This window comes from Helianthus annuus, chromosome 17, assembly GCF_002127325.2.
Source record: "Helianthus annuus cultivar XRQ/B chromosome 17, HanXRQr2.0-SUNRISE, whole genome shotgun sequence".
NCBI lineage: Eukaryota > Viridiplantae > Streptophyta > Magnoliopsida > Asterales > Asteraceae > Helianthus > Helianthus annuus.
This window is the reverse complement of record NC_035449.2, coordinates 166,154,257-166,173,743: the sequence shown is the minus strand read 5'-3', so window position 1 is coordinate 166,173,743 and position 19,487 is coordinate 166,154,257. Positions and strand designations below refer to the sequence as shown.

General features: G+C 36.1%; 2 protein-coding genes and 1 pseudogene across 2 annotated transcripts; 2 read left to right on the top strand and 1 right to left on the bottom strand.

The window, feature by feature from the left end:
- The first annotated feature begins 9,242 nt into the window (after window positions 1-9,242).
- LOC110922781 lies at window positions 9,243-10,057 on the top strand (annotated as a pseudogene).
- A 1,250-nt stretch (window positions 10,058-11,307) lies between these two features.
- On the top strand, window positions 11,308-14,388 carry LOC110920987 (pyruvate dehydrogenase E1 component subunit beta-3, chloroplastic). The gene is made up of 4 exons (XM_022165240.2): window positions 11,308-11,528; window positions 12,849-12,955; window positions 13,043-13,086; window positions 13,179-14,388. The coding sequence occupies exons 1-4, from the start codon at window positions 11,432-11,434 to the stop codon at window positions 14,149-14,151; spliced, it is 1,221 nt and encodes a 406-aa protein (XP_022020932.1). The 5' UTR covers window positions 11,308-11,431; the 3' UTR covers window positions 14,152-14,388.
- A 1,110-nt stretch (window positions 14,389-15,498) lies between these two features.
- LOC110926433 (putative F-box/FBD/LRR-repeat protein At4g13965) lies at window positions 15,499-17,585 on the bottom strand. Its single transcript, XM_022170198.2, has 4 exons — window positions 17,328-17,585; window positions 16,274-17,165; window positions 16,075-16,197; window positions 15,499-15,994 (listed from the first exon to the last, which is right to left on the bottom strand). Exons 2-4 carry the CDS (start codon window positions 17,141-17,143, stop codon window positions 15,701-15,703), a joined length of 1,287 nt encoding a protein of 428 aa, XP_022025890.1. The 5' UTR covers window positions 17,144-17,165; window positions 17,328-17,585; the 3' UTR covers window positions 15,499-15,700.
- Window positions 17,586-19,487: the final 1,902 nt, after the last annotated feature.

Sequence of the window (19,487 nt, the reverse complement as noted above, 5' to 3'; positions counted from 1 at the left end):
AAATTCGAGGGTTAAAAATGTCAACGAGGGATAAATATATTGTACAGTAACCCTAAATAATGCTCGTACCTTCAAACGAATAAATCATGGATCGTACGGAACGAAATACAGAAGAAAGTGAGGGATTACAAACTATAAGGGTTAATTGTGTCAACATGTTTAAGTTATACCTCTGAGTGACCCTTTAACATACCCGAGGCTTTGTAACAGTAAATTACGCTCACTAGAATATACGATATAAATTTCGCGAAGTTCCGTTTTAAAACGAGAAAGTTATGATCAATTTCGTATGCGGGGGGTTAGAAACGTCAACAATGAAAGTTAAGGCTTTTCGGATAGTAATTAAACTAACCGGGGACTTAACGACGCGGGTAAAAGTCACGAGGCCCTTATTCGTAAATAATCGAGGCCCAAATCGCAAAGTTACCCCTTCGAAACCGAAAGGCCAAGGCAATAATGGCAAAAGATTTGAAAATCTTGAAAATCAGGTCTCAGGCGATCCGCGTTAGGGAAACAAGAAAGCTTACGCGGGCCGCGCGGGCAGTGCAGATCCGTTGCCTGACATAAGGATTCAGGCGACCCACGTAAGGGTAGCCTGATCCTTCATGCGGGTCGCGTCAAGGCGCCAGATGCAGAAAACATGCATAGTTCATTGTTTGCTATTTTAAACGATCTTGGATGCAATTATTGCAGCATGGGCGCCCCCTACATGTCCCCTAGCACTCAGGGACAGCTGCTGATCATCCATGAGCAATTATAGACTTAGTTGTGATGATCTTGTGCTCAAATTTTCACTATAAAAGGCAATGTAGTGCACACATTTGAAACACACCTCAAACCTGCTTTCTTGACCACTTCTGGAGCTCAAGAGCACTCTTCTAACATCTCTGGTCGTGCACCAAGCTTCTGTAAGTATGCATAACCCTTTGTGGTTTAGTTTTCCATAGTTTTAGCTTAAAAGTCAATCCGTCGTAATTAACGATTGACTTTACGATAAATCACAAATGGTCCAGTGGTTTGTCGAATCAAAGGTAGTTATATGTTGGTAATCATGTGGGCTTTAAACCCCTAAAAGGGCACCCTCTGATTCCCACTCTAACTAGTCCAATTGTCGAGTCAAACTTGCTTAGAAAAAGTCAACAGAATGCTATTTTGCGAATTTATGCAAAATCGGTAATGTAGATAGCGTGTAACATGTTTTAACACTCATATAATATGATAATAAGTATATTAACTAGTCTAAGCTTGTTTGATCCGACCATTTACTGTTTTGACCCGGTTCGGAACCGAAAGTCGCAAAACTTTGACTTTTGCTTTGACTTCAGTTCTGACCCGTTATGGTATGTTTTAGATATGCCTTAGGACTCTCTTAGGACCAGGTTACATGATGGTATAACCCGCTGTGACCGGTTCGTTATTTGTCCAAGTCTTTAACACATTTCCGTTAAATGCTTAAAAGTTGACCGTAACGCCCTTTTTACTTTAAAACGAGAATTTTGAATATGTGAAAGGACAATAACCTTAGTTACTGATTTCTAAGCATGTCTCGAAAATTTCACGTCAATCCGAGGTCTAGAATAGGAGTTATGCTAAATAGCGCAATTACGGAAACTTTAGTAATTAAACGGCGCATTTAGCATAAAGCCTATCTAAACCCAAATTTCGGCACCAAACCTTTTACACACTGATGTAAAATAATATTTTGGAATTTTCAAAGATTTTTAATTATTTTTTAACCTGCTCATAACCTGCGGTTATGGCATCGGTTCGGTAAATACCGAATATACCCTTTTCGAGCCTAACTTGAGTTCTACAAGGTATTTTGACCCGATTCCAGTTGCTACTGATGTTAAATAATAAATAGAGTATTTTGGACTTTATAAACTATTCGGAAAACTCAGATTTCCTATAGAACTCAGAAACCTCTTTTTAAAATCTTTAAAATGACCGAAATACCCCTACGGGGCATATAATGAACTTAAACTCGTTACGGGCATTATGGAAGGTATCCTACCGATACCACAACCTCTTTAAAGCATATTGACTTAGGAAACTTGTGTAGGACTCTTATGGTTACCCGTTACGCCTTTTGCGCGCACGGTTCGGCTTATGTAACTAGTTTACATAAACTAGCCGAAACGGGTCAAACCTTATTGTTTTGACCTCAAAATCCAGAGGTGGTTATATTACCCATATAAAACAAGTCTTCAAACTTGTTGGGTCCAAACCACATTCCATTCCCGGTTTTCGCCTTTCACGCGATTAAACCGTAATTATCCTTCGAAACTGACCGGTCTAAGCTAAGGCTAAATTAAAGACCCGTTAGGATTCTAATAGGTTACTTTAAACCTTCGTTCCAGAGTAGGAGACCAGTAAAAGAAACTTGCATTTGTTATTAAGGATTATTACTTGCTCAGGTAAATACTTTTAACTTATTTTCCCTATACGGGCTTGGGTTACGGTATATAAATTACCGCTTGTTCGGGCATTAAATCTTCCATCATATGGTGGTTAATTGAATAATTTAATCGGCCCGTTTAAATACGTTTTGTTGGCTTTACGCCTTTGGGAGCTTAATGACCATGTCCTGGATATCCTTAGCATCATTTTACGAAATGGCCACGACCCCGACACACGGGTGTAGGCGTACACCCGTAATGTGTCTATATTATTAAAGGTATAACCGTTGGTTTTCCCGCCACGGCTTTATGCTTTGTGGCGTGTCTATTAACCTTTAATCCGGCACGACCCGGGCGACCTAACGCATAGTAAACATGTAATTCTTTTACAAGATTTAATTATAAATTATCCCAAGTTATAAAGAGTTTGTGTCTTGTGCATTCAAATCAGTTTTATTAAACATTTTACAAAAGTGTCAGTTGAATGTATTTACCAGTGTAAACTGACGTATTTTCCCCAAAAAGATTAAATGCAGGTTCTAAGCGTAATTGGCTGGATATTTCTCCTTAGCATCAATAAAGAGTCTCGCAAGCTTAAGATGCATACGTCTGTTGAACAATACTTATATCTTATTTTGATCCTCTATGGATTATATTTTGACAACTGTGATACTTTGATATTACATTCAAAGGTTGAAATATATTTATCTTTATGCTTCCGCTGTGCATTTATATATTGTGTGGTTTGACTATATTGTTGCCAACTACGTCACGGTAATCCCCCACCGGGCCCACCGGTGATACACGTGGAAATCGGGGTGTGACACTTTCGAATATATATATTCTTGTGTTTTAACTTCCTAAAATCCCTAAATCTTCCGAATGCCCAAACTCACGCACCTATGTTTCCTTTGTGTAGAAGGAATTGGTGTTCCAACTTCCTAATCAATCAACTCACTCGCGGGATTACCAAGTAGAAGACTTGCAAAACCGTGAGTATACTCGTAACGCCCTTTTTATGTTTACCACTTTTGGGGTGTAACATGTTTAACTATTAAACTACACTTAAACTTATTCTTTATGCAATGCACGAAAACAATCCTTATACATGAATACTATGTCGTTATACTTGATGCTTACGTGGACCATACTTATGTGATATTTTTTAGTCATTAGCTTTCACGAGCCTCCATTTGACATGTATAGCGCTATAGGAGTAACGCACCGCCCGTAGACTTGTGGTCATGTTGAATTAATTCATTATTGCGTAAACAGAGGATTGGCTAGAAATATTGCATGCCATGTTAGGTTGATCTTGTATAAACTAAGTTGCCATGTGGATTCGTTTTAAACTTTTATACTTATACTTATGCTTAAACTTGTATATTCACCTTTGCTTTTGCATTGAATTGTATTTTAAACATGTTACAGGTTGATGATTGATGATGCTATGAAAATGGATAGCAAAGATGCCTAGATACTCATTTAGACGTCTTAAGTTTAAATCGTTGTATCAATTTGTTATGTTATGTTTTGAACAATGTTGTTATTTGAATTTCCTTGTATGTTTTGACAATTTATTTATGAAATGAAATCGGTTGAATTAAATATTGTCACAAATAGTGTTATGAAGTCTCTTGCAATCTTGAACAAGTCCCACTCCGATGATTCCACCATTGGTTGGGGTGTGACAAAAACTCAGGCTCGGCTCGATTATAAACCGAGCTGGCTCGGCTCTGCTTGGATTTGTAACCGAGTTGAAAATCTAAACTCGGGCTCGGATTGGTTTGGCTCGATTTTGAAAAGAAAAATTAATAAATGGCTATCAAAATTCAGTAATTTAAAATATTATTCAATAATTCAAAATAAACTCAACCTAATACACTACAAACCAAAATCAAGTTTAACAATACAAAATACGTTCTTAATTTCAACGAAATACAATATAAGTTCAATAGCATGATAATCAACCTTTAAATGTGGTATTGATATCAAATTACACTCCTAATCACATGTAAATAATAATATGTTTGTGTGATATATTATAATATATATAAAAATAAAATATATTAAAAGCAAAATAATCCAAGCTAAGTTGAGCCGAGCTGGTATGCGAGCCAATCTGGCTCGTTACAAGCTGAGCCGAGCTAGACTCATTTTCAAACCGAGCCACATCGAGCGAGCTTTTTTCAAGCTAAATTCGAGCGAGCTCCGAGCCGCGAGCTTTTTGGACAGCTCCATCCATATCAAATTTCTATTCCGAAACCTCTCAAATTATAAGGTGGGAAGGGGCACCCAAGGGTGATACGCTTGCTACAACCAATCAGATCTTGCCATCTCAAATTTATAAAAAAGTACCGTTAGCCATAAAACACAGGCGACGCCTTATGTCACACCCCAACTGATGGCGGAAACATCAGAGCGAGACAAAATAGATTACTCATTACTCATAACACTAAATTGTGACAAGTATTTAATAATAAATTTCATTTCATTGCTAAAAGAATCAATTACATTGTTTGAAATGGAATACAACAAGTTGAAACAAATAAATTACAACACGACAAGTAATTAAAGTTTAAAATGCGTTTTCTAGGCATCCTACTAAGTTCTGTGCGTCATCATCATCATCAAAATCCTGCAACATGTTTTAAAGTATAGTTCAATAACGTTTGCAGCTTGAAGGGGAGCTATAGACTGTACTCTTTTTCCCTTAGCTAAGGTTTTTTCCTACTAGGTTTTTCTTTAGCAAGGTTTTTAATGAGGCCGTACTTAAAGACCCCGAAGTTTGCAAAGTGTCATCCAAGGGGGGGTGTTATGAATATTACATAAAGTTTACCATGAAGATCAAGATTTACCTCTAGATTTACCAAGCAAGTGGATAAACTCTTTGTCAAACTTATGGGTAACTCTGTCTACCAAATAGTTAACCTTGTCTACCAAATAGTTAACCTTGTCTACCAAATAGTTAATCTTTTTGTAGTATAAATACTAGCTCAAGGTAGAAGAGAAAATGCACCTCATGTACACTTTTATAAGTTATACAATTCTCTTATAACATTTCTAAAGTTCTTAAAGTTTTAGCACTAATCTTGTGTTAACTCTTGTTATATTATAACAAATATATAAACATTGGTTTATATTTAGTTATATATAATATTATATATATTCAATATTTTTCAACTAATTTAAATTAAAGGCAAATTGAATTTAAATAATCCACCTTTCTGGTATTGGCGAATAATAATAATCCCAATTAGATTTTCCCGAAAGTAGTCCAACCTTTTTCATTTTGTTTATAAAATGGTCTGCCGTGAGTTAAGTTTTTTCTGAATTACAAACTCATGTTTTAGGGCTTTTGATCAAAACGAGGATACGAGTCGATTGATGTAAAACTTACCTCGAAACAGTGCTTCAAACGACAAAAATGGTGCTTCTATTCGGGTGTTTAAACTTCCAATTAACAAATATTAAGCCGTTTGGAGCGCCATTTCAAGGTAAGTGTAAATCAACCGACTCGTTTTCTCGTTCTGATCAAAAGCTCTAAAACATCTGTTTGTAATTCGGGAAAAAACTTACTCCGTTATTTTTTTTAAAGGCGGACCATTATACAAACAAAATGAAAAATGTTGTACCATTTTCGGGAATAAATCTAGTTGGGATTATTATTGTCAAATACAAAAAATGTTGGATTATTTAAATCCAATTTACCTAAATTAAAATGGGGAAATGGATTTTATCACCCAGACTAATCAAAATTGGCCCGCTGCCACTCCTAACTTTCACTTTGCCTCCCACCATCCCTAACTTAACACTTTGGTGTACATGTCACCATGTCGTTAACTAAACACTAAATCTGTTTGTTTTTTAATCCTACGTGTCAATTATTATCCCATGTGACATGATGATGTGTATTTTTAATATCTTTTAAAATTCTGATTCTATAAACCCCTCTCTCAAGTCCTCCCTCTCTCCCTCTCTTTCTCTCTTCTCTCTCTATGACACCCATACATATGACCGCCCAAAAGAGCATCTCCCCCACCAGCAACTCCGGCTGCCACATGATCACCACCGCCACTAGTCCACCACCCTGCAATACGGTTATCTGTTTTCCCCTTCGACACCACCGTGCAACGCCGGCGACTCACACCACCTACAAATCTATTCCCCCATCTCTCTTTCCTTTGAAACCTTTCGGTGACACCACTGCCACACCTCCTACAACTCTCCTCCTTCCCCAGCCGTGGTATTTTTTGTGTCGAATGGAGCTTTTAATCTTCTGTCTTATCATATAGACCTGACTCAATTTTTGGGGCTTCTTTTGGGTTGACAAGAATCATTTAATTCGGGTGATAAAATCCATTTCCCCAATTAAAATAGTTTAGTTTTAGGGAAACCCGAAGAAAACTGGAACAACACCGCACATTCTGGAGAAAACTGAAAAAAGTATAGAGAAAACTAATGTGGTATTGTTGTAGCACAAGAGGAATTCCGGGGAAAATGGGACCACTCCCTACTCCCTCGTATGTTCTCTTTCACTTTGTGTATTATTTATTGTTGAGTTTTTCTTGACACTCAATAAAAATTGTTTTAATCGGTTATGATAATTCTAGAGGCTAATGATTTCCTCCTTTGCTCTTAAATTATTCTAAATAGGGGTTTTTCATCGCGCTATGTGGCGGGATTCAGTTGATATCGGTTCGGTTTGTTTTAATAAAGGCACTTGCTATAACAACTTAAAGAGAAAATTAAAAAAATAAAGCCGTGATATGCTCAAACGAACATTGACATGTATTTTATATCCATTGAAAACCATAAAAAAGAATACCAGGTCCGATACTATCGGTATCGGTACCAATGTTGTTCGGTTGAAATCAATTCGTTTCGTCACGTATCAATATTCGTATAGTTAACGATAAAAATACGTTTTTAATATTGTTATCGGCACTCGTATAGTTTTAAATATAAAAATAAATTACTATTCATTGTTGGTTTCTGTTCGATTTGATACGGTAGCGGCAAACTATCCATGTTCAACAAAAAAAAAATTATCACAGTGTTGAAAGAAAAAAGTAGCATAGTTGTGGAGTTAAATTTATATAAAAAGTTAATGTACGCAAGTTATTAAATGAAACAAATTAATGAGTAACTAACCGATCACTTAAAAAATTAAGATAAATTAAAAAGAATACTTCAAAAATCTTATCACTAATCATCCTCAATTCAAATCAAATTCATATAGATAATTCTAGAGGTTATGATATGTGTCCATCAGTCCATACTACTATACAACTTCCTCTTTGTTAGATTTTTTTTTCTTCTCTTGGTGATTTAATGTTCTAGCGTTAGTACTTTTTACCTCCCCTTTATATGATGAGACAAGAGCGTCAAAGATGCAGTTAATGACTGGTTGAAGTTGTATTGCTAGTGCTACCATACAATTTTGAATTATGCATGTGCCCCTCCTAAATGTCTGAACTACAAGTAAATTCAAAACATGAAGAGTCTTCAAAGTTAATAATTAAATAAACGAACTTCCCGCCGAACAAGTTCATGAACAGCTCATGAACGTTCGGTTCGTTTACAGGCCTAATCTACACCGACCGTCATTTGGTCTCCCTTGTTCAACTTGTTGCCGATTAATTGTTCGGCTCTCAAATGCCTAGCAAGATTTCTGTCGTGTGCCATCGCATCTCTCTTGTATGATGGATTTTCCTATCTTGGATCTCGACTAAACACCACTTTTCGTCACCACTGGCTCCGCAGCTTCAGAGCGGCATCATGAAAATTGAAAACATGCATAAACGGGTAAATTTTGGTAGGGGTCAAGTTGATCTGCATCCCTTTTTGACGCTATATTTAAATTTGTTATATGTAATTAGTGTGTTCTTTCTATATAATCATTTTTTTTTTTGTGATTCAATAATGATCTTTTCATTATAAATAAAATGGTACAAGAAGTTTTATTCATTAAAAAAAGTTGAGCCAACATTCGACCCGTTGCGCATATTCCCTTTTAAACTAAATTTTTAACGTTAGACATAAATCAAAACCGGAATTGACCCGCATATAAAAAGATGAGATGACATTGCTAATGTTGGACGAATCAGACCCAAAATCGGACCATGATTTGTCTTGTGGAAACAAATCACAGTGAACGCAATGATTTTCTATTTGATCGATATATACCAAAAACAATCCCACTATCAATCGAATATAATAGTAACAAGAACAAATAAGAACCATCACAACCCTTGATTAATCATTGTGACTCATAGTGTAAATATTAGGATACCCCTAGGTCCAAAAAAAATTTAGCCTACCCTTAAACTTTTCTTCTAGATCTGCCATTGATCCGACAAACTTGTTTTTATGCTCCAGCTCCCAATCATATCATGTAATTATCAAAAAAAAAAAAAAAAAAACCAGTCATACATTTGCATGTACATAAATGATACATACATACCATGAAAGAGCTAACATGAACCAATACGAATTTAGCAACTTCATCTCCTATGGTTAATTGGCATGCTAAAGCACAAAACTGGAACAATGTAAACTTAATTCACCCTATATACAAAGAAAATGAAGAACAAATACAGTAGAAACTCTATAAAATAATACATTTGGGACCATCAAAATTTATTAATTAAAAGAGTTATTAATTAATCGATAAATTAATAATTATTAATTTATATATTAATTAATATTTTATTAATTTATAGTAGAATACTTAGTTTACAAACACCTTTCAAGCTTCCACTTAATTATTGTATACAATGCATGTACATATATCAAATGATCGGCCCAATTTGAAAGAAACCTTCAATCTCTCACCTTATTATGCTTCTTGTGTTCAATGTATCACTTTATGGACATTGCCCTGCTCATCCAAAAATTATTGAAGGATTACGAAATGTTGAATTATTTTTTTTTGCCACCAAACACAACTTCAAAAATTCAACCTTGTGACGTGGGGATCATACGAGCTTTTAAGATGCATTATCGTCGTCGATTTTATAGAAGTCTTTTGGAGGGTTATGAATTAGGGGTTCCAAATCCAGCAAAAATAAATGTATTAGATGCAATGAATCTTGCAATTTCAGCATGGACTATGGATGTTCGTGCAAATACAACTGCGAACTGCTTTCGTCATTGTAAACTTAGATCAACAGATAACATGACTTTTGAGAACTCAGATGAAGGTGGTGAAAGCACTCAAGAACTCCAGAATTTGATCAAAGAGTTGGGTTATCGCAATGCAATGGATGTCGAAGATGTTCTGACTCACCCAGAAGAAAATGTAGTTGCACAGTTGTTGACTGATGAAGAAATTATTGAAAGCGTTATTGGAATTAATAAAGATGATATCGATGAAGAAGATGATGAAAGTTCTACAATGGAGCCCCTTCGCGAAACGAAGCTATTAAAGCGGCAATCACATTGAACAATTTCTTGTTGAGCTATGAGAAAACAACACCAGAAGTTCTTACCATGCTAAGGAAAATTAGAGACGAGATTCAAGGGGAAATTGAGTTCAACAAAAAACAAAAGACAATTGAGTCATTTTTCAAAAAACCTTCATAAATCATTCATGTAATATGCTATATATAAGGAATTATTAATTTATATTTTATATGGGGTCTAAAGAAATTATCAAAAATGTATTATCTTATAATTTTAGCGAATTATTAATTTAGCACCCTATCCCCGAGTCGGGACTGGCAAAAAATATTATCTTAGAGAGTTTATTAAATAATCGAGTATTAATTTATCGAGTTTCTACTGTAAGCCATTAGCAAGATGTTAAGTCACTTATGTGATAACAATCTGGTTGTGCCTTCTATGTCATAACAATCAGCTGTGGTAATTTCTGAGACGACCCTAAACACATATGGACACAACACTATATACGTTTGATAAACGGGTCATGTTTTGAGCTGACTTGTCTAACTTTCTTTAAGATCAACAACTAAAATGAGGGCCGAGAAGGATTCAAGTTGGACCAAGTAACTCAAATACCCGACCAGGATCGACTTGAGACCAGACCAATCAAGCAAATTCTGTTTGGTTCTTGATATTATCTTATGGGTGCATTCGGGGTTCAACCAGTCCGGGTAAAAACCGAAATATAAAACATTCTAACATAAAAAGATCATATTCATTATTTGCCCAATCCGATACCAACCCACCCTATATCAGTTCAGTCTTCGGTTTAGATTTTCCAAAAAGATCAGATTTAGTCTGGTCTGGTCTAGTTTCAACCCGAAACCCAACCCTAACTCAATTACAATCTGACAACAAAGGGTACCAAACATGTGGCGAGTTTTTATTGGTTTAAAATGTTCTCTCTCTATTAAGAGGGTGTTTGAGATTAGTTTTGAAGTGATTATTTGGTTATTGTGTTTGTAAAACATAAATAATCTAAAAAAAGTGTTTGAATGAAAAAGTGATTATCTGCCTTCAAAACGCAGTTTTGGAGAAGCATGTACTTACATGCTTTTTCAAAACGCAGTTTTGAAAACGCATAATCTATTTTGAAAACGCAACACCAAACACCCCACAAATCGATGACGCCCACGGCCCACTAAGGCTATGAGGTGTGGATGGAGCCCCATGGGGCTTTATCAAGTCCACCTAGGATCCACCTCACCTATGGAGCCCCCTTTTAATTTACATGGTGTGGATGGAGCCCATATTAAACAAAATAAAAAAAAAAACATTTGATTGGTCCAAACTCCAAGCCATGACGTTACCGGGTGTTACTATGATGGAGCCCCATCAATGGCGTCCCCCTCTTCACTTGGAGGGTGTGATAATGGAGCCCATATGGGTGCTATACATGGTGACATGGCGAGGATGGAGCCCCCACACCCTCTCCAGCCTAACATGTTTTTCTCTATTAAATTGACGCACAAAAAGTCCAAAACCTTCATTGATTTCTCCGCCTAGTGTGTGCTCGTTTTAAACTTGATCTCCTTCATGATTTAATATCCCCTCAAAATCAGCAAACAAAAAATAAATAAATAAAAATGGCTTCGATAACAGTCGGAGCTGCAACATCACTCTCGTCTTCCACCTCAATTCACACCAAAAAGTTACACTTATGTTCTCGCACATCACTTTCAGGTACGTTAAATTATTATTTTCAGGTTGGTAATTGCATTTTCTGTTGTTTATTCTAAAATATTACTATCTATCCGTTGCTTAATTACAGTTAATACTAATATTAGAATAAGATTATGCTTAGTGATAACACAGGGACTTGAAGTGTAACCCTAATTACATCACTACAATCTATTTATAATATTCTGGTTTGATTAAATTATGATCTATTGGTTGCTTAATTACATTTAATTGTTTCTGTTTCATGTTATTCATTTGCTGTGTGTTAATCGTTTGAAATTATGATTTATTAGTTGCTTAATTGTACTTAAATGTTTCTGTTTCTTGTATTTCTATTGCTGTGTGTTAGTTGTTGAGATTTTGAATTATGTTTGGGTTTGTTTCATAGCTGATTTCTGATCTGGTTGATATTATTGCCTATGTAGTTAATATCCCGATATATCAGTGATATATCGGTTATCGGCCCCTTGCCGAGATATCGGCGATATTGACCAGCATTTGACCGATATTTAACCAATATATCATCGGTTTTCCCGATATCATACCTTTCTTCTTAGTTCTACCATTTGTCTTTCTTCTTATTGTTGCTTTTAGTGTTTTAAGTCTTAGTTGTTAGTGTTTAAAGTCTTAGTCAATTCCTACTTGCTACAGTTGTTAGCGTTTTGCACGTTGCAAAAGGGTAATTTGTTAATGGTGGGAGAGTATACTGAATTGTTAGTGTTAAATTGCTATATATATATAAATTTAGCATGACATTTAAATTACCGATATCCCACGCGATAACCGATATCTCAAATATCAGTCCTTGACCAATATCCGATATCTCAAATATCAATCCTTGACCGATATCCGATATCTGGGTTTTAAAAAGCGCGCCTAGGCGCGAGGCACATCAAGGCGCAAGCCTTGGCGCCTTAGGTAGCCTGAGGCGCGCTTTTTACAAAAAGCCCCAAAAAAGCGCAAATTTTGGGGGTTTTCTGGCCTGAGGCGCGCGCCTCATGTACATAAGGTGTTTTTATGCTGTTTTTAAGCATCAAGCTGTTGTACGATAGGGTTTTTGGCTTGTACTTGTAGGTAAAATCATATATAAACCTTATATTATAGCTATATTTTGGATAAGTGATGCTAAAAACCTATGGGATATATATAAAAAAATATATAATCACTTTGCGCCTCGGGTACAAAAAGCCCACCGCTTTTGCGCTTTGCGCCTCGGTTTTAGACCCCGTCGCTTTTGTGCGCCTCTCGCTTTTTAAAACCAAGTCCGATATTTTACCGCATTAACTAACATGTGTATAGTTATTGCTGATTTCTGATCTGCAGAGAGGAAAGCGAGTTTTGTTGTGGTGAGATGTGGCGGTACGAAGATGGACGATGGTTCGAACCGGATTGGTGGCAGAGCTGACCAGTTGGTTACGAATGCGGTGGCGGTGAGTAGCTCTCTTAGCCTCTGGTTCTGCAGGTCTGTGTTAATTGTGATGTATCTGATCAACTGGTGTATTGCGTATGTATTGTAGGCAAAAGCTAATACTCCAGCAGCAGCAACTGCATCTAAGCCTGGGTAACCATATCTTCTTCCTCAACTTCATTTTAAATACAAAACAAAATTATACTAAATAATTAGTCAATGACTAAATAATCTTTCTTCTACAGTCACGAGTTATTACTCTTTGAAGCGCTCCGAGAAGGCTTAGAAGAAGAAATGGAACGAGACGCACGCGTTTGCGTCATGGGAGAAGACGTAGGCCATTACGGTGGCTCATACAAGGTCACAAAAGGACTCGCAGAAAAATACGGTGATCTACGCGTCCTCGACACCCCGATCGCTGAAAACTCATTCACGGGTATGGGTATCGGTGCCGCCATGACGGGTTTACGACCGATCATCGAAGGCATGAACATGGGTTTCCTCCTCCTTGCTTTCAATCAAATCTCCAACAACTGCGGCATGCTCCATTACACATCTGGCGGTCAGTTCAAAATCCCGGTTGTTATTCGAGGCCCTGGCGGCGTCGGGCGGCAGCTTGGGGCGGAGCATTCGCAACGTCTCGAGTCGTATTTCCAATCCATTCCCGGGATTCAAATGGTCGCGTGTTCAACCCCGTATAACGCCAAGGGGTTGATGAAAGCGGCTATTCGAAGCGATAATCCTGTAATACTTTTTGAGCACGTTTTGCTTTATAATCTTAAAGAAAGAATTCCGGATGAAGAGTATGTTTTAAATTTGGAGGAAGCGGAGATGGTTAGACCGGGCGAACATGTGACGATTTTGACGTATTCGCGTATGAGGTACCATGTGATGCAAGCTGCGAAGACGTTGGTCAACAAGGGGTATGACCCGGAGGTTATTGACATAAGGTCGTTGAAGCCGTTTGATTTGTATACGATTGGGAACTCGATTAAAAAGACGCATCGTGTGCTTATTGTGGAGGAATGTATGAGAACCGGTGGGATTGGCGCTAGTTTAACTGCAGCTATTACTGAAAACTTTCATGATTATTTGGATGCGCCGATCGTGTGTTTGTCGTCACAGGATGTGCCGACACCGTATGCAGGGACTCTAGAGGAGTGGACTGTGGTTCAGCCGCCGCAGATTGTGGCTGCAGTTGAGCAGCTCTGCCGCTAGGAAGGGGGCTAATATGGAAATGTAAGATTAATCTTCAATCTGCATTCTCATATTTAAATTTGCTGTTATTCACTTATTTTTTATACTTGTGATCTTTTTGTTCTCTGTTCATTCTAGTTATGTTTATCAGATAATTTATAAATTTTGTTGTCAATTGTTATGGACGTTAGGAGCGACTTTCTTAATGTAACTGTTATATATAACACGGAAAGTTTATTAATGTTACGGCTTCACACATATCACCATGTTTTGTTTTGTATTTACCTCTCGAAAGTAAGTCAAACGGATGTGAGCTAATCAAGCACTCGAACGTCAACTATCTATCGTCAAATACTGAAATCTTACACGTAAGCCAGTATATCTAATGCAATTGAACTTCATAAGTTACTATCTATTAATTATGCGCTATAAATTCTAACCACCAACTTGACCTTCAACATATCTTCTGGTATTCTTCGCTAATGCGCACACTCTTCACTCGTAACCCATAAATCATGTAGATTTACAGAAACTTACTACTTGCATATGTACTAAAATATACTGCATTTTAGATGTAAAAACATTAAACATACTATGGGCATGTGTAGGATGCATACTAGGTAAATATAACTATATAAGTTATACACATGTTATGTGTAGGTAAACATAAGTTAAAATATGTGCATGTGTATATGTATGTTTATTTAGAATACAAACTTGTATATATACTGCAAAATGACCAGAAATTACATTCATTTTATCATCAAATTATTTCAATTAAAATACAACATTTTCTCAACGGAAAAGAGGTCATGCCACCCCTCAACGTAGGTTTTCTAGCCCAAAATCGGTTTTTCGCACAAGCCGCTTCTTGTTCCAAAGTGGTTTGGTTTTGGTTAACCAAAGTCAAAGCCGGTTTTTGCCCAAACGGATCTCTAAGTGGAAAAGAATCGGTTCTGGTTTTTTACTGGTTCGGTTCAGTTTTAAGCTTTAATGGTTTCAAAAGAGGGATTTTCAAACCGCCGGTTCTTATCGGTTTTGGATTTTCAAACCGCCGGTTCTTATCGGTTCAAAAACCGACTCCAATGTCAGATCGGTTCCAGACTTCCAGGTTAGAAACCGGTTAAAATTCTGAAATCAGTTTTTTTTTCTCAATGGATCGGCCCATATCATTAGTGCATCATGCCAACGTATTCAGTCCACGCTTTTTTTTTTTTTTTTGAACGGCAAATTTGAATCACTGACGGACCACTGGAGTATGATCGTGCCACCAGTAGAACCACCCGATCATATCCATCTCCAACACTTAATAAACACAACCCAACGTATTCATTCTGTTAAGCTCACCACATTACTTCATATACACAATACATTAAACAAGTCTCCATATTTTATTGAACCAGCATTAAATAAATCTGGATTTCATACTTCAAATATAAATTAAGTATATATATGCTTATTCGAAACAGTAAACTAAGGAATTATTTTTATATAGTAACAAATGGTCTTTAAAAATCTACATTAAAGACCCTGTTATCCTCATGTAGCCACTTCAACCACGCGCCCCCCTTCATCGGTGCTGCAGGCGGCCATCCTTCACAGTCATGACTGTGAAACGTATCTCACAACGGCTAGAAGCTCTAGGAAGCTCGATCAACTCCAAACACAACCGCCTTTCTTCTTCTATGCATAGGTTTTCCAAAGTGATTGTTACCGTCTTCAAAACCTCTGCATTCCTCAACATGTATTCCAGAAACTCCATATCACACTTTTGCCATTTTCGGGTTGAAAACTTGATGGTTGTAAGGTTTGTTAGCAAACATGCAGGTACCAACTTCGGTTTAATCCACAAATAATTTACAACCTTTTGTTTTCAAGACAGACAAAACAAAACCGAATGTTATACAAGGATAAAAGAACTTCACAAGTAAACAACTCAAGTACCTTTTCAATACACAAATGTTCCAACGCGGGACAACTTTCAAGAACTTTTCCGGAATCCCAAAGATCCTTCAACTCCAAGCGTTTTGTATTCGGAAACATGGGCAGAGGTGACGACGATAGTAACTTCAACAAAGAATAAAGTTACAGTTGGTGCATGAAAGGAAAAAACAAACAACAATTTAAAAGATGAAACACTTACTTTTTTAACCGAAAGCGATTTAACGCCATTTATTCCCTTTAGAAACTGACCCCACAGATCAAGTATTGTACAGTCGGATGAAACTAAACAATCAAATGAAACAGATGCCTCAACCGACGACGGCAAATCTTCCATGACGTACCACGACCCCAACATCCCGCCAACATATAGGTATTCAAGATTAGGGACGCGTAAAACAACGTAATTGACAGCATACCCACATGTTATATTTGTTAGCTTCAGTCGTTTCAAAGTAGGGATATTGAATACGTAATCTCCATTATGGGTGCACCATATAACTTCCAACGATAAACTTTCAAGCATCGGGCAGCCACGGATGAGTCTAAACGCATTGTCAAAAGGATTGGTGTAAACAACAACGTCAAGCGTTTTCAGGCAAGGAAGATTAACCGGATACCGACACTCCCAAACACCGTACTTATCCGCGCTAACATCTATTCTTAATTTTGTCAGTGTCTTGCACGTGAACAAGCTAAAAGGCAACTCGAGCAAAACAAGTTGTACGTCAAGCTCACAGACATTTAACCTAACCATCTTATCAATCCAACTTGACACACTAGACTTCGAAACCACTTTATCACACAAGTGTAACCGAACCGATCGAAGTTTCGACGTTTTGCAAAACTTTAAGACCCGATCAACAATCTTTGACAAGGCTTTCTCATCATGGTAGGGATGAATATCATCAAAGTCGAGGTCGGTAACAAACATCCAACTATACCTCCATCTTTTTGACAAAACGCTAGTTCGAACCGCATATTTCGTCGGCATTAAAGAGAGTATATGTGAAAGAATATCTTCCGGTAACCGGCTAAGCCGGTCGTCTACATTCTCACTTATGGAACTCATTTCTAAACTTATTCTTCACTTCCTAATAACAATTAACAAACACATAAACATCAAATTATCAGCAGAACTCATTGTAACCCTAAATACCCAAATATTCATGATGAAATAAGCAAAAATGTGAAAGTTAGTAAATAATATTCCAATCGGAACGGAAATTAGGGTTTAATGAAGCCAAATTACGTACCTTATTAATTGAGGATACATATTACCTGCAAAGATGATGAGAATATTAGGAATTGAAAGTGAAATTAGTAAGAAATGGAATCGATTGGATGATGAATTGTGGTGATTGATGAAGGTGAAAGGTGTGAAGAAGAAATAAGATGATGGTAGGTAGGTGCAACTGAGCAAGGGTTTTCTACACGGTGAGACTACACTCAAAACGGAAAGGATTAGATGCTTTTGTACAATTCTAATTTTGATCGTTACCTACCTAGAGGGGTGGTAGGGATTATCCATAACTTTAATTTAAATCTAATTGTGAATGTATATATTAAACTAGTGCTCTAGCGGTGAATTGGGTGAGTTTTTCCTTACATGTCTCAGGTTTGAGTCTGATTGATAGAGGTTTCTCATTGAGGGTTTAAATTGAGGATCTATTGTTCGAGTGAGCTTTCTAGCGCGGACCCGGTTAAGATAACGTATGCTATACCTCCAGACATTTACGAGTAATTCACACCTTATAAAAAAAATATATATATCAACATACCACTTTAAAAGAACCGGAATCTTATGATTGTAAATAGCCGTGTTACGCTTATAATAAATTTTGGGGGTTTTTTTAATTGTGGGTTTTCTTCTCGGGAGAATTGCATATTTACCAAACCGAAAAACAAAATTGCATATATCCCCTTCTTTAGTGAAAAAAATTGCAAATTTACCCGTTATAACTTGTTTTCTTGAAATGTATTGTAGAATGACTATCTTACCCTTATTTCTCTTAAAACCTTTAAATTTTTCTATATTTTTATATTTATATATTTTTAACTAGTTTTTTTAACTAAATTATGTTTTGCTTTTTACGAGTTCTAGGCTTTGAGTTGTGACACTAGTTGGATATGGGAAAGAAGGCAGCTGGGGTCTTTAGGTTTTCTCATAGTTTACAAGAACTAAAAATATTTAGGTAGCGTTTGGTATGAAGGAATGGAATGTGGAATGGAATGGATCATTCTGATGGAATGAAAAGAAACATGTTTTGTTATAATGTGGTAATAGAATGGAGCGTTCCAAAGGAATGTAAATCCTTCCAAATATAATAATTTCCATTTCCTTGGTATGTAGGTGTTTTTTTCCATTCCTTCAAGGAATGGAAAGAAATATGTTATTATTATTATTATTATTATTATTATTATTATTATTATTATTATTATTATTATTATACTTTTATTTGTATCTATATTTATATTTATTAATATTCATACTAATATTAATATATATCAAAAATCTATTATTAATTTTTTATCATTAATATATTATTATTATTATTATTATTATTATTATTATTATTATTATTGAGGCAATTATATTTTTGTCGTTTTTAATCATCTTTTTTTTGTTTATCAAATTGTACAAAGTAATGATTCATTCTATTTACATATGAGTAACCAAACATCATAATGGAACGGAATGATGTCCATTCCATTATCTCGTCCATTTCATTCTCTCATCTATTTCATTACCCCATACTAAACCGACCCTTAATTTCTACTCTCAAAATGGAAAGGAATATATGCTTTTGTATAATTATAATTTTGATCGTTACTTACCTAAAGGGGTAGTAGGGATTATCCATAACTTTAGTTTAAGTCTAATTCAATTGTTATTGTATATATCAAACTAGTGCTCAAGTGGTGACCCGGGTGAGTTTTCCCTTCCATGTCTCAAGTTCGAGTATGGTTGATAGAGGTTTCTCATTAATGGGTTTAAATTGGGAATCTATTGTGCTAGGCGGCTTTCTAGCGCTGACCCGCTTAAGACAACATATGATAGACCTCCCGACATTTGCGAGTAATTTACACCTTACAAAAAAATATATATATCAACATACCACTTTAAAAGAACCGGAGTCTTATGATTGTAAATAGCCCCGTTACGCTTGTAATAAATTTTGGGGGTTTTCTTAATTGTGGGTTTTCTTCTCGGGAAAATTGCATATATCCCCTTTTTTAGTGAAAAAAAATTCAAATTTACCCCTTATAACTTGTTTTCTTGAAATGTATTGTAGAATGACTATCTTACCCTTATTTCTCTTAAAACCTTTAAAATTTTTCAATATCTTTATATTTATCTATTTTTAACTAGTTTTTTTTAACTAAATTGTGTTTTGCTTTTTTACAAAAATGTT